Raw genomic sequence first — 14,446 nt, forward strand, 5'->3', positions numbered from 1 at the left:
GCCCTAATTATGGGTCCACAGTTAGCAGAGCCCATTAAGCACTGTGAACAGCCCTGACCAATGCAGGTTACCGGAACTGATCAGCAGCACACATGCCTGCCCGTAACACATCCTGCTTTACTGCAAAGTGTGAAAGGATGCTGTAGTCCCCACAGAAAGTCTATAGCAAGTCTTAATTGGGAAGACATGTACACACAGAAATAGTGACTCACAGGCACCTCCCCCTCCACAGGGGGACCCACTGAGCAAAGTGGGGGGTAGAGCGAGGTCTTGGCAAGTCAGTACAATGCAAGAACGCCCTATGTGAACCCACAGTCAGGGTGCATCAGTCTTATTAAAAATGTGGCCCGTCTGTCCTTCTGAAATGGCACTTCAGGCTCTGGGGCCGATGACTGTGATTTATGGCCTTGTGGGGACATGGGGGGGGGGGGGATTGGGCACACATGCTCCATTAAAAGGCTGGGGACATTCAGGGACATATACACTATGGTGGCATTACAGAGGGAACAACGTGTCCCAAAGATACAGGTCTCATAACCCCGCTGTTGTAAAGGATCTTCACCGAATCAGTACTCACTGTCAGCCTGCAGACGGCCAGCAGACCGCCTCATCTCACTGTCAGCCTGCAGACGGCCAGCAGACCGCCTCACCTCACTGTCAGCCTGCGAACGGCCAGCAGACCTCCTCATCTCACTGTCAGCCTGCAGACGGCCAGCAGACCGCCTCACCTCACTGTCAGCCTGCAGACGGCCAGCAGACCGCCTCACCTCACTGTCAGCCTGCAGACGGCCAGCAGACCTCCTCACCTCACTGTCAGCCTGCAGACGGCCAGCAGACCTCCTCATCTCACTGTCAGCCTGCAGAAGGCCAGCAGACCTCCTCACCTCACTGTCAGCCTGCAGACGGCCAGCAGACGACCTCACCTCACTGTCAGCCTGCAGACCTCCTCACCTCACTGTCAGCCTGCAGACGGCCAGCAGACCTCCTCACCTCACTGTCAGCCTGCAGACGGCCAGCAGACCTCCTCACCTCACTGTCAGCCTGCAGACGGCCAGCAGACGACCTCACCTCACTGTCAGCCTGCAGACGGCCAGCAGACCTCCTCACCTCACTGTCAGCCTGCAGACGGCCAGCAGACCTCCTCACCTCACTGTCAGCCTGCAGACGGCCAGCAGACCTCCTCACCTCACTGTCAGCCTGCAGACGGCCAGCAGACCTCCTCATCTCACTGTCAGCCTGCAGACGGCCAGCAGACCTCCTCATCTCACTGTCAGCCTGCAGACGGCCAGCAGACCGCCTCACCTCACTGTCAGCCTGCAGACGGCCAGCAGACCTCCTCATCTCACTGTCAGCCTGCAGACGGCCAGCAGACCGCCTCACCTCACTGTCAGCCTGTAGACGGCCAGCAGACCGCCTCACCTCACTGTCAGCCTGTAGATGGCCAATATTAATATTGCTGGGAGTGCAATATTAATTGATTGTTTGTTTTTGAGATTTGACCCCTTTTTGATAAAACATTTGTACAGGGCACACTCTGGCATGTAAGTCTCGCGGGGTAACGGGTTAGGGTAACACTGGAGCATTAAGACACTTCTCGCCTGAATTAACGGAATCCTGTTGGATGACTAGTAAAAAAGATAAACGGGCAAAAACACTGGCTGATGTATTTCCTACAACTTCAAGGGAGGTTGTAAGACAAAAATCCATGGCTGCAGTTTTGTTTTTTATGGTACAGTTTATTTACACAAACGCAACACGTGGACACAGGACGGCCGCCCACCTGGGTTTACAGTTACCTTTCATGTGGTGCCCATTTTAAAAGGCAGTGCAAGGACTTGCTATCCAGAAATCAACTGAACAAGAACTGCAATACAGTGCAGGCTAGCAGGCCGGTCAGCCTCCCGGCAGCACTGCGACGGGGGCCTGCTGCTCGCTGTGACTCCACTGCTGCCCAAGGCCGCGGCAGGGCCGATGCCTGGGGTTACCGGTTGTTGTTATTCGGGTTCTGCACAAAGTTAATGGAGTAGGATCCACTGGAGGGGTCCTGGTTGACCTGGAAGTTGGAAGTTGACAGGCCGAAGGGGCGCAGGAACATGTTGCCCAGGTCCTTCAGTTTGCCTGTTCAGCAGGAAGACAGACGCATGGAGGAGGAAGTCAGCACCCGGCCAAACCGATCAGCAAAAGTACTGCAGCAACACAGAACCTCTGGCTGGGGAACACAACAAAGCCGGGCCGACAGAACCAGCTCTCATCTGGACGTTAGAGGGACGTTACTGAAAAACAAGGTCGCTCAAAAGACCCGATTCATTTAAAAACAAATGCACATGACTATATTAATATCTGTGTCCTGAGACAGAGTTGCTATAGTGACACAGACAGACACACATAAGAGACAGGCAGACCCACACAGAGACTGACACATACACAGGCAGACACCATTCTTACAGAGAACCAAACTGTCATTCACAATCCACCATGGGGAAAGTCATCAGGAGTGTTAATGGCAGGTATTAGGGCAGGTGTTAGGGCAGGTATTATGGCAGGTATCAGACCCCAGCATCACACGGCTCCTAGATGCTTCTCCCAACAACCCCAGTTCTGCCTCCTTTTGCCTTCTGAGCCGTCAAGGGGAGCAGCACAGACTCATCAGCGGCGAGCTTCTCAGCTGCAGTCAGATCGATAGGAAACGCCACTGTGTTGCTAAGCAGCTGTGCCCCCCCCTCCCCCCCCCGAATGGTGTTTCGCAGCTTCGCTCGGCCTCGTTGCGAGGCAGACTTACTTGGCCCTACCAGCTGCAGGTCTCCAACACTGAAGAGCCTGCATCTGAGAACAGCTGCTGAAATTCCCAGAATGCTTTGCCATTTTCGCTTCCTGCCCATCCACAGTCTCCTCTCCATGGACATTCTGACCGTGCTGACTGCATGAACTGTTGGGCCATGCTGGGTTAATTTGGGTTGTGCTGGTTGAGACGTTACACAGACTGCAAAATGGGCATTTCTCCTTAGTAGGGCTATGGAGCATCGACTCCAGGCCGATTCTATTACATTATGATTATTTAAGGAACTATTAGATGCATCTGATATCTTTACTTTTTTCCACGAGTCGATTTGTTTTGATAACCTTAATCCAAAACTTTTAAAAATTCAGTGAAAACATTTCACAAATATGATCATAGAAACGTACACACAATTAATAGATTTCAAATAAAGTAGAATCTCAGAACACAATTTTTAATTATTAAACTGGGCCAGTCTACAATGTCAAAAAGCCCAACTACTGATTTGTACAAAATAAACATAAAGGAAGTGCTGCCTGATTGGCCGATTTCACCTAACTAGTGGTGCGGTGATGTGGAAATTTTGACTGATAGCAATAACCAATATATTTGTCTAATATGTCTAATATTGCTGATTCTGATGACAGGCTAACCTTGAGCCACTTGGGTTTGCCAGCGCAGATTAGCAGAATGACACATCATTGTTTTTTATTCTGCGGAAAATGCAAGATTGAGCCGAGAGCCACATTTATAATGAATTTTAAACATGTTGCAGGCCAGTACCTTGATGCCTTTTCTAAGTGGTGAATGATCTGACGAAATCGCTCGTCCTCCACTGTGGAAAATGGCTGATCGCCCAATGCAACCGTCTCCATTATCTCATTTGTTGTGTCTTTAGCTCTGGGGCTGCCAACTTTGAAAACTGAGAAAGTTTAAATGTCGGCCAGCAATACTTGGCCAAGAATGACACACCAGACTGATGCTGACATTTTTATTTTTAATGAACATCAGCCATTACTGATTTGTTAACCGCTATAACAAATCTTGAAGGCTAACATTACTTCTTAAGAAACTACCTAGTTAGCTACCTCAGAATTGCCGCTGACTAGCAAAAAGAATGACCTTTTCTGAACTACAAAAGAGGGGCATTTCCCGAAAGCATCATAGTGCAATGAGCCTCCTTTTTGAATATAAATGAACCTTCCTATTATCCTGTGTTTCAGAAATTTAAACGGCAGCCCTGCAACTTTGCACGTCTACCTGCAGCCTGTCAACGTGAGAGCTCCCAAAAATCAATTATAACCGATTGTTGTTACAGATCGACGCGGTTGAATCGGCACAATAAAGCAATTCATCACAATGCATCTTTCAAAACCCCTAACCCCAGAGTGGACAGGAGGAAGACGAGGAGATAAGGAGCAGACACTGATCACAGCGCACTGCCACACCCACAACGCGACAAACCACCTCAGGGATGAGAACCTGAGTGCAGCCATGCAGTGGGTGATATCTCAGCACCACACCAGTCTGAATGGACCAGTGTGAATTTTTTGCAGTGGCTGGAGTGCCAATCACCAACACCCAAATTTCTCTAAGTTAGAGGACTTCCTTGCAGGGCTGGATATAAATTAGCGTCATATCCAGGATGAAGCAAGTGCAGCTTAAAGGCCTTGCTCAAGGGCCCAATGGAGTAAGATCACTCATGGCATTCATGGGATTCAAACCAGCAACCTTTCGAAGTTTACTAAGGTTAAACATGTGTACCTCTGGCCTCGCCAGTAGGAGTACTGCAGGCAAATCACGTTTATCCTCCATGAGCCCCTACGCACCCAGCCCACTGCAGCCCGCAAGCAGACACATTGCTCTGTGGGAGACTCACATTCACTGGATAATCCAAAGTCGGAAAAATTCTCCTACACTTTAGTCAGCCCATCGGGTCCCACTGACATCCCATAAGTAAATCTGCGCAGTGCTTCCTAAAAATAACCAGTTTCCCGTAGCCAGCTGTGAAACGCATTAGTTGGAAGCATTCATACATCTGCATACATCTTATTCCACCCTATTAAGAGCATTCCTTATTAACTGACTATTCTGACAAAGTCATCGCTCTCCCTAACTTCAGAGCACGACTCAGTCGGTCAAAGAAAGCAGGAGAACAAGTGAAGATCTCCAGCAATGTCCAGCCGTTTCAGGTCCTCACACTCCCATGGAGGCAGAGCCCCACGTCCCAACCCACGGGGCGTCCTCCTCAAACGGCCACTGAAGCAAGGGATCGTGTGGGAGATGTTAGACCTGCAACCCAGTAAGGGCCGCAAGACACACGGCGCATCCTGCCATCGCTGATTTATGGGCACCAGATCCAAGCTGGGTGAGAAAGCCCGGTGTGGATAGTGTGAGCGGGAACGGAACTCTCTCAGGTATGCCGGTGAGCCCCGCCGGGCCGCGAGAAGCCAGTAAATGTCCTGTTTTTAAAACATCATGCTGAACTGAGAAAGCTGTAAAAGCGGAACCTACGCAGGGCAATTTCATGGGACTGCGCCAAGATCAAGAGAGCCGTGAGCACCGCCGGCTGCTGGTGGACGAGGAAGACGAGGAAGAGAAGCCCAAGCCTACATCACAGCCCCAGCTGCCCATTTCCGCCTCTCGCTTCTAGAAAATTATATTATTTGTGAGACTGGGGGGATCTGTGCTGTTAAAAAACAAAAACGGAAATGGCATCCAGTCTGGCTCACCTGGGCGGAAAGGGCTTCTTTGTTGGCCTGTATTTATTTTACCCTCTACCAGCTGATTTCTCATGACATCATCATCCTGGGGGGGGGGGATTCACCCTGAATTGGTGCATCCTTCAGGAATTGTGCATTTTTCTCCTTATTTATCTTTATACCTAAATCACTGGACTGACTGGTTATGCACAAAATATAAGGTGATGAGCCGGAGACTCCTTACACACCTAATAAATCTGTTTAGCATGTGAGCTGACATCCCCAGTCCCTTCTGGCTACAGGGGACCCCATCAGAGGTGCAATTACTGGTCCGGATCCAGGAAGGATGACATTTACGAAGGTCCTGGCCATGGAGGTGAAAACCTCGCAGAAGCCAAGAGGAAATGTCATATGCACAAGCGGCCCGACTCTCCTGGGCCAGGCGGATTGAAATGGCCCCGCCTGGCTCCCCCTGCGGGACTGCCAACCTGAGACAGCAGTCAGACAGCTGCATGAAACTGGGGGTAGTGGGATCTCGCGTACAGCCAGAGCCATGGAGCACGAGACAGCAGGGGGAGTGGGGGGAGGGGGAGCGGGGGTACCTCAGCCATGTACCAGTGATGGGAAGACCTTCCCCTTCATGAACTTTTCATAAACTATTAAGAGAGAAAGCATCTCTATCTCTCTTTCTCACACACAAACATACTCACAGAAAGCAGACAGAAACCATGGACGGGTCTATCCTCCATGGACACACACAGTGTGGCCTTATCCTCTTTCCTGACCCCCCCCCGAGATACAGCGAGCTTCAAGTCCCTGACTGGAGCGAAGGGATGGCGGCGGCAGGGACAGGCAGGAAGGGTCACGTACCCATCATCTCCTCCTTCAGCCTTTCATTCCTCTCGTGGATCTGCTGCGGCAGGCGCTGCGGGAGGGGAGACAGCAGATGAGCCTCTGAGAGGAGTGGCTTCCACTGGAGAACAGCACTGGAGAACCAATTCCCACCCGCAGACTTTGACCCACTCAGGTGTAAGATCCAGACACATCTCCAAGCTCTAGTGGCACAAAAATCCCCCCCCAACTCCTATGCCACTTAAAATTTCTTTGGCCCATTTCCTGCACCCCCATCCATTCCATTTTTATAGAGTGAAAAGGAAACTCAAGGATGGGACCGCACAGCAGCCAGGTTGTCTTGACGACAGCCATAGTGTGTCCTTAAGGAGAATCTCTCGCATGCAACGTGCGTAACCCTCGGATGAAAGCCACGGACTGAACACGGGAGGCCAAGCAGATGCCCACGCACGTCTATGACAGACAGAAAATTAACACAGAAGGCAGAACCTTAAAAAGATTAAGGTTACTGCCAAGGAGCAAAAGAGGTCTGAAGGTTGTGCACCTTGCTAAGAGTTGGGAGAATGACTCACTATGTCAGGAAAGGGATTCACTACAGGACGAATATTTATGCCAGTAAGGGATGCTGGAAGTTGGTTAGAGGCTGGAATTCACTCTTCCTAACGCCTGGATTTAGCTCGTGCTACAATTCGCAGTGCTTGGGAGACAGAATCCTGGACAGGAAATCCTTTTTGCTTTATACCTACCTCATTACATGCATGTCATCAGTTGAATCTGCTCCCATACACTGTACATCTCCAATCCTCCATACCTCCTCTCATCCCAGCCCCCCCCACGTTGTTCCGGCACACTCAGTGCTCTACAGGAAGGAAGCATCTTGCATAACCCTCCCCCTACGCAGTTCACACACAAAGGGTCCCCTGACGATATGCCGCGGCGTTGGAGCCCGAACACTCGTTTCCACCGGCTCACGTACGCGGCCTTGACTTCACTGAACATCCTGCTTCAGCCCCCATCCCCCCCCCTGCCATGTCCTGTCGTTAAACGCACTCTACGTGGAACGCTGGGTTTACGGGTCGTTCCGTGCCTGTCAGTGAGCATGTGCACAGAAGGACACTGACGAAATGCGTCAGGGCATGATCATATGAGGTCAGGCTACATCATGTTATGCTTTTGGGGCTACAGAAAATGCTGACCTCGCTGCGCAGACACCCACATGGCGGCACTCGCGGGGAGCAGACGGCGGCTCACCAGGGTGGCCTCCCTGGCCTGCTTCATGCTGGGGTCCTTCTCCAGCACCAGCTTGTAGTCCTCCAAGGCCTCATCCAGCTTGTCTGTCTTCTCATACAACTCTGCCCTCCTCAGGATGGCTCTGATGTAGTCAGGGTTCAGCTCTATGGCTGAATGAGTCGAGACAGGGTGGCCCACCATCACCACGACGAAGCAGTCGTCCTATGGGACTCTAATCGGTCCCTATCCACAAATCGCGAGACCGTGGGCGTCATTACATTTACACAACAATTTCTGGTAGGAAAGGATCACTGCAGGAACATCAGCTCCCTCCCTAAGACACTCGCCACAGCACTTGGTCACTCTGCAGTGACAGAGCCCGTCCACTGCTCACTGCACATTCCAAACACTTAACATCCGGTGGGGGCGGATGGCTCTGCAGCTGAGCCTTTTCTCATCTCACCTTTGGTGCAGTCGGCTATCGCGCTTTCATTTTTATCCTGAAAGAGATGCGGGGGGGCGGGGGAGGGGGGGGGGAGAGGGAGGAGAGATCAGAGCTCGTCATTCTGCATCCAGTAAGTGACATGTGCGACTGAGCGGGGAGGCGTGGTTACGAGGGGAACGAGGACCACGCACATCTGCATGGGGAAGCAACCTGTTAGCCAGCGGCCTGACAGCCATCAAACCACCCAGAAAGGAACATTCTACTCCTATCGAACAGAAAGATTCACGACAGGAAGACTGTGATCATTCAGAGTGGCTTAGTACTTGGTGCTGTGTCGGGCGGCTCAGGACCACGAGCCCACATGGAGAGAGTGCTACCCCTAACCCTAAGCCTAACCCTAACCCCCCCCCTAACCCTAAGCCTAACCCCCCCTAACCCTAACCCCCATCACCGTCACAGGGAGGAAGGCGTCCTAGAGCCTGTAGGCTGAACACGCTCTCCTCTGCCAGGTGACGGATGACTCATCTGACCATGTGACTCTCCCACTGCCTGTTCCTCACCCGTCTCGCTCACACAACTGCGTGTTAAAGTGTAATAAATGCTTTATGCACTTCTGCCTGACTGTAGCTGACATCCCTGTGAAGTTCTCGACGAACTGGGCGCATTAGATTAGCAAGTGTGTCAAAATACCTGAGGTGATATTTTACTTTGCATATTAAAATTCAGGCTTATGACGAACTCTAACACTTTCCAATAGAGGTTTAAGAAAACCCTCTCCAGCTATTAGGGAGAGAGTGGGGAGAGGTGAAGTCGTCCAATTTCGGCGCGGGCTCACCAGATGCAGTCGGGCCGCCGCACGGTTCGAGAACAGGATGGCCCTCTCCTTGCCATAACACACAGGGGATGCCCTCAGGGCAGCCGTGTACGACTCCTCTGCTTCACAGTGCTCTGAGGAGAAAGGTGTGCATTAGGCAGTGATGCTGATGGCATCCCAAACACCTGCACCCACAGTAGGGATGTGCACGAGTACTCGATTAATCGATTACTCGAACCCATCAGCGACGATCGAGCATGAAAATGACGATCGATTGGCTCTAAAAATGCATTTTTTAAATTAAACTACTCTCATTCTTTCTGATTGGTTATGCTGGTATTTGGGCGGCAATCTGATATTTGATTGGCTATGGCTGTGAGAAGTTGCGGTCTAGAGACAAGACCGGAGCACAGAGCGAAAACGGCTTCTAAAGCGCGCAGCGATGTCTGGCAACAAGATGAGCAGCGCCACAGTTGTCTACAACTCCACAACGAGTGCGATGCGTTATCATCTTGCACATAAACACAAAAAAAGCAGATGATGTCGATGCCACTACCAGCAGTCAGACGAGCATAAGAGATTTCACCATCAGACAGAAATGCGACAAAGGCAGGGCAGAGAAGATGACGCAGTTAATAGCAGAAATGACAGCAGAAGGCTTGCTGCCTATTAGTTTTGTTGAAGGTGAAGGTTTTAAACGTTTAATGAATTACGTTGAGCCCCACTATACTGTCCCGTTGCGCAAAACGGTCACTGCAAGTATTGCGGGGCTTCAGTTGCCGTTGTTTTAAAGTAACGGGAGAAGCGCACCCACTACTTTATGATTGGCACGTAGTTCAAGCTTACATGCATTTTGTGTAGATAAATACAATTTGTAATATAACATTTACACATTTATGTATCTAGGCTATGTGATTAATTTTATATACAATGCGTCATGTAGAAAAAGCGCTTCAGCTTCACCCCATGCTGTTACTTCTTTTAAATGTTTACTGTATACTGTGACGCAAACGCCCCGCCCCTTGCTTAAACTCCACCCCCGATTAATCGAGTACTCGTTTCTCAAACCTGTGGATTACTCGAAATGAAATATGATCAAAAATGCCCATCCCTAACCCACAGCGGCTCTCCGTGAATCAGGTTCACCACCCCTGGATAATTCACAAGTGGAAAACATTCAAAACAGCTGTCCTCTCTCCAGGAGTAGACATCCCAGCAAATTTCCCCCAAGGTCAGACCGTACAATGTTCAGAGAAACTGCAAAAAACCCCAAGACCTACATCATAGACTCTACAGGCCTGTTAGCACATTAAATGTTAAAGGTCAGGACAGTACAATTAGAAAAAGACTGAGCAAGTATGGCTTGTATAGAAGGGTTGACAGGAGAGTCTCTTCTCTCTAGGTTTTCAAAGTTGCATCTCAACAAACCACAAGACTTGATTTGGGCTTGTTTTCCAGCCACAGGACCTGGGCACCTGGCAGTCATTGGGTAAACCATGAACTCTTCTGTATACCAATATCGTAGAGTCAAATGTGAAGCCATCTGTCCGACAGCTAAAGCTTGGCCAAAATTGGGTCATGCAACAGAACAATGATCCCAAGCACACCAGCAAATCTACAACAGAATGGCTGTATAAGAAAAGAATCAATGTCTTGCAATGGCCCAGTCAAAGTCCAGACCTCAACCCGACTGAAAGGCTGTGGCGGGACCTTACGGGAGCCATGTATAAACGAATGGCCACAAACCTCAATGAACTGAAGCAACGCTGTAAAGAAAACTGGGCCAGAATTCCTCCAAAATGAGACTGATAAAATCATACAAAAAACAATTACTTCAAGTTATTGTTATTAAAGCTACTGAATCCTGGGATGTACTTGATATTTAACACATGGCTTCTGCATTTTTACTTTATTTTTGTTAAATAAACAATGACACAGTAGAATCTGTTGGGCATTGTTTTACACCTGAAGTTAGATTTAAATCATTTTAGAACCTGGTAAGGACCAGATGATTTGTTTTTAGTTATGTCCTGATACGTGAAACCACAGAACTGAAAGAGGGCATACTTTCTTTTTCACATGACTGTAGTAGCCAGATGCAGCAACAAGTGATGGACAGTTACAAATACAAATAAGTGCCTCCGCAGTGCTGGTGGGGAACGAGGCCTACCCCCTCTCTTGAACTGTGCATTTCCTGTCTCCTTCAGTTTCAGGCTCTCCTCCCTCCGGCTCTGAAAGACAAAACAGACCCCAGGGGAAAATATCAGGGTTAAACAATTCTGTCCCAAATTCTGATGAATACTGTTTTCACGTAACACACTCAGGAGCCCCAGCCATGTGTACTGCACCCTATGTTACTTCTAAATATTGCTATTCTATAAAAATGACAGTGTGTGTTCCCTGACTTATATCATTATGGTTACTTCTATGCAACATTCCTCAAATGGAGGTGTTCCTGCGATTTCACCCAGACGTATCAAATTCCTTGTATTTCACAAATATACAGCCCAGCTGAGCTGGTGAATGTGAACCACTGGCTGCGCGTGACAATTTGAACAAATGGCTCAGATATGGATGGACTCTCGTACCATCCTGGGTGTACCCTGCCTCATAAGGCAATGACCCAGGATGGATCAGTTACAGATGGACTCTCGTACCACCAGGGTGTACCCTGCCTCAAAAGGTTGCAGCCCAGGAACTGAAGAGATGAATTTCTAAAAGGACTGGCAAGTCGCCTGTTCAGGAATTAAGAACAAAGACAGGGGCACCTCTTTTTCTTCTTGGCTCAGGTCTTTCTCCAACTCGCTCAGGTACTCCTCATCAAATTCCGGTACCACCTCTTCCTTCACCCCAAACTCGGACTCTTCCACTCCATCCTGAGATGAATGCGCCCCCTGGTCCTCCTCACTGCACTCCACCCAGCTCTCCTGCTCCGGCTGGTTCCCTCTGTCCCTCCCTTCCTTGCTCAGATCCAGCTTGTCCCACAGCACAGGTTCCTCTTCTCCGTGAACATCCTGTCTTCCCTTCTCCCGTTTCCTGTCTGGGTGATTAGCGTCTCCCTCACCCTCCTGCTCTGTCCTTAGCCTGCCCAAACTGTTGCTTGCTGGTTTTTCCTCAGTATCCTCTAGAGTCTCTCGACAGTCATAGAAGTTCTCCTCCAGCTCCGTCTCCCGAGAGGCGACACACGGGGGGCAGTCTCGCCCCCCATCAGCACTGCTGTACTGTTCAGAAACCCCCAGGGTGCGACCCAATGCTTCCGTAACCTTTTCCATGTTGCTAGCCTGCACCTCCCTGGCAGACTCCATTCGACCTGCCCGCTACACAAAGTCAGAAAGAGACCATATTTAATCCACAGTCAGAAAGAAATGACTTAAACTGAGAAACAATCTTAACAATTAATTACTCTTACAAACTATTTTTTTTTAAAATCTACAATGAGGAATTTCAGTAGGCCCAGTGCTAATACACCTAGTTTACCTAGACATTTCATGGATTGGTGAAAATCAGAATACTACAGATATAACTATTAGAAAAGTTAATTCACAGCTAGAAAACACAAATGAAAATACCAGAATTAGAATAGAAACAAACAAACAAAAAAAAACCTTCACACAACAATCATTGATGGTTGACAAAAACAAAAATCTTAGATAGAAAGCAATTAAGAAAGGACCAGAAGGTGATACTGTAAATCGGGGGGGGGGGGGGGGGGGGGGCAATCTTATCCGCAAAGGGCCGGTGTGTATGCAGGTTTTTGGGATAACCTGTAGGTCAGCTGTTCATACCCAGGTGTGAGGACTCTTCAGCCAATCAGTCCTCTTATTAGTAATCTAATTAGGGAGTTGCAGCGAAAACCCGCATACACACCGGCCCTTTGCGGATAAGATTGGCCATCCCTGTAATAAATAATGTGCTTTTGATCGTGGGCTACATAGCGCGGAGGTGGTTTATGGCCCGCCGCTTACTGACACGCGACCTTCTACGGATTAGGTGCCCGGAAAAGGTTTCACTTCTGCTTAACGCTACCAGTGATTAAATGTTTACCAAACACACACTTCGGATATATGACATTTATAATATACATAACAAAGACGGCTCCGTAGGTATACTTATAAAAAACGAAAACGAAACAGCTTGGTAATGTTCGTTTGTATGCTTTAACTCGTGAAATGAACAAACACATAGAATGGGTTCTCAAAAATTAATTAACTTTGCTGTAACGTATAAGACGTGTAATTTATTTCATCCGTATATAAAGGAAAATTTTCAAATGAAGAAGACAGACTGAAAATATAATGTTAAAGATAGCAATTACATACAGCCGACACGCTCCGTCATTCCTACCTGAAAACACAGGGCGCTTCCGGAATACAATTTCCGCTCTGTCAGCGAATCAAAAGCTGGCCACGGGAATATGTGGCAGGAGGATTATGGGATTCCGAGTTCTAATGTAAAACAAATTTATAGACTGCTAGGATTTATACAGTAGTCTAAACATGAGTCCAGCAAGCTATCAGTATAGGAGCGAGCGTCTCCAGAATTATACAGTGTAAGTAATATTCAGAGAAATACATTTGAAAATATCGTCAAAACATACACTGTACACTCCGTATGTATTATTTCTTATGTGAATTTGCTGTGATGGTCAATATGAGGCACAAACCATAATAAAATCTCAGTAATTCTTGGTCAAACGTACAAATCATAATATACAAAACACTCCAGGTTATAAAAATGTCTAATTATGAGTTATCCTCGGTTACGTTGCCTCAACAAGAGAGGAAATGTTCTCGAAGTCACCAACCTCTTGTGACACAACCAATGGGACGACGATCCTTGAAAATCCGCTTCATCCATACTAAAGAATTAAATGTATTCTAATGTAATTCATATTAGTCCAATACACGTCGGCTGACAGGGCTTACCTGTACCGAAAAAAAACAGGCGATGAAAATATGAAGTCGGTAATTTCATCTTTGTGCGATGTTGCAATCAGGCACACAATGCTAAATGGACCATGTCTCAAATGGCGTGAATCCACCTTTGCGATAACACTTAAGATGACCCCCATTGTCCTTCTATAGGTGATATCCAGTGACAAACCGAACACCCTGCTGAACTCACTGAGGAATATGAAATATGTGTCATTAGATTACTATTAGGGCAGCGGGGTAGCTCGGTAAATTGTACTATATCTTCGCTCCTTCATTTAGGGGTGGGAATCCGGTCCCCGATTTATGGGTGTGGAACTTGCATGTCCTCCCTGTTTTTCCTGCAGTTAAAAGCCATACAGATAACTGAAATGTTCCCCCAAATGATGGTGTGTGGGCCTGTCCTGCGATGGACTGGCATCCCATCCAGTGTGTCCTCTGCTTTATGCACTTGTCATAAAATGTCTTCTTCCAAGCAATGCTCAAAACAAAACAAAAAATACATTTTGAAAATGCTGAAGTGTTAATAAAGCAAATAATGACACCTTTGAATATAGATAATAACAACAACAACAACAACAACAACAATAATAATAATAATAATAATAAAAACCTGAATGGACAACAAAACAACTTAGAACTTTTCTTAGAAGCTATTGTAACAAAATACCAAATAAATAATAATTAAACTCATTT

At 48.0% G+C, this 14,446-nt stretch overlaps 1 protein-coding gene across 1 annotated transcript; it reads right to left on the reverse strand.

Moving 5' to 3' along the window:
* Positions 1 to 1,715: 1,715 nt before the first annotated feature.
* Positions 1,716 to 12,597, reverse strand: ttc1 (tetratricopeptide repeat domain 1). Its single transcript, XM_072717256.1, has 8 exons — positions 12,584 to 12,597; positions 11,588 to 12,136; positions 10,990 to 11,050; positions 8,841 to 8,953; positions 8,024 to 8,060; positions 7,582 to 7,730; positions 6,349 to 6,403; positions 1,716 to 2,118 (listed from the first exon to the last, which is right to left on the reverse strand). The coding sequence occupies exons 2-8, from the start codon at positions 12,122 to 12,124 to the stop codon at positions 1,982 to 1,984; spliced, it is 1,089 nt and encodes a 362-aa protein (XP_072573357.1). The 5' UTR covers positions 12,125 to 12,136; positions 12,584 to 12,597; the 3' UTR covers positions 1,716 to 1,981.
* Positions 12,598 to 14,446: the final 1,849 nt, after the last annotated feature.

The sequence above is a fragment of the Paramormyrops kingsleyae genome, chromosome 10 (assembly GCF_048594095.1).
Source record: "Paramormyrops kingsleyae isolate MSU_618 chromosome 10, PKINGS_0.4, whole genome shotgun sequence".
In the NCBI taxonomy this organism is placed as follows: domain Eukaryota; kingdom Metazoa; phylum Chordata; class Actinopteri; order Osteoglossiformes; family Mormyridae; genus Paramormyrops; species Paramormyrops kingsleyae.

What these genes read in the sequence shown, in the direction of transcription:
- ttc1 (XM_072717256.1), bottom strand. Translation starts at nt 12,124, where the DNA reads ATGGAGTCTGCCAGGGAGGTGCAGGCTAGCAACATGGAAAAGGTTACG. An exon ending in GATAGCCGACTGCACCAAAG is followed by an intron (nt 7,731 to 8,023) that starts GTGAGATGAGAA and finishes CGACTCATTCAG; the next exon opens with CCATAGAGCTGAACCCTGAC. An exon ending in AGGCCAGGGAGGCCACCCTG is followed by an intron (nt 6,404 to 7,581) that starts GTGAGCCGCCGT and finishes CCCCTCCCGCAG; the next exon opens with CGCCTGCCGCAGCAGATCCA.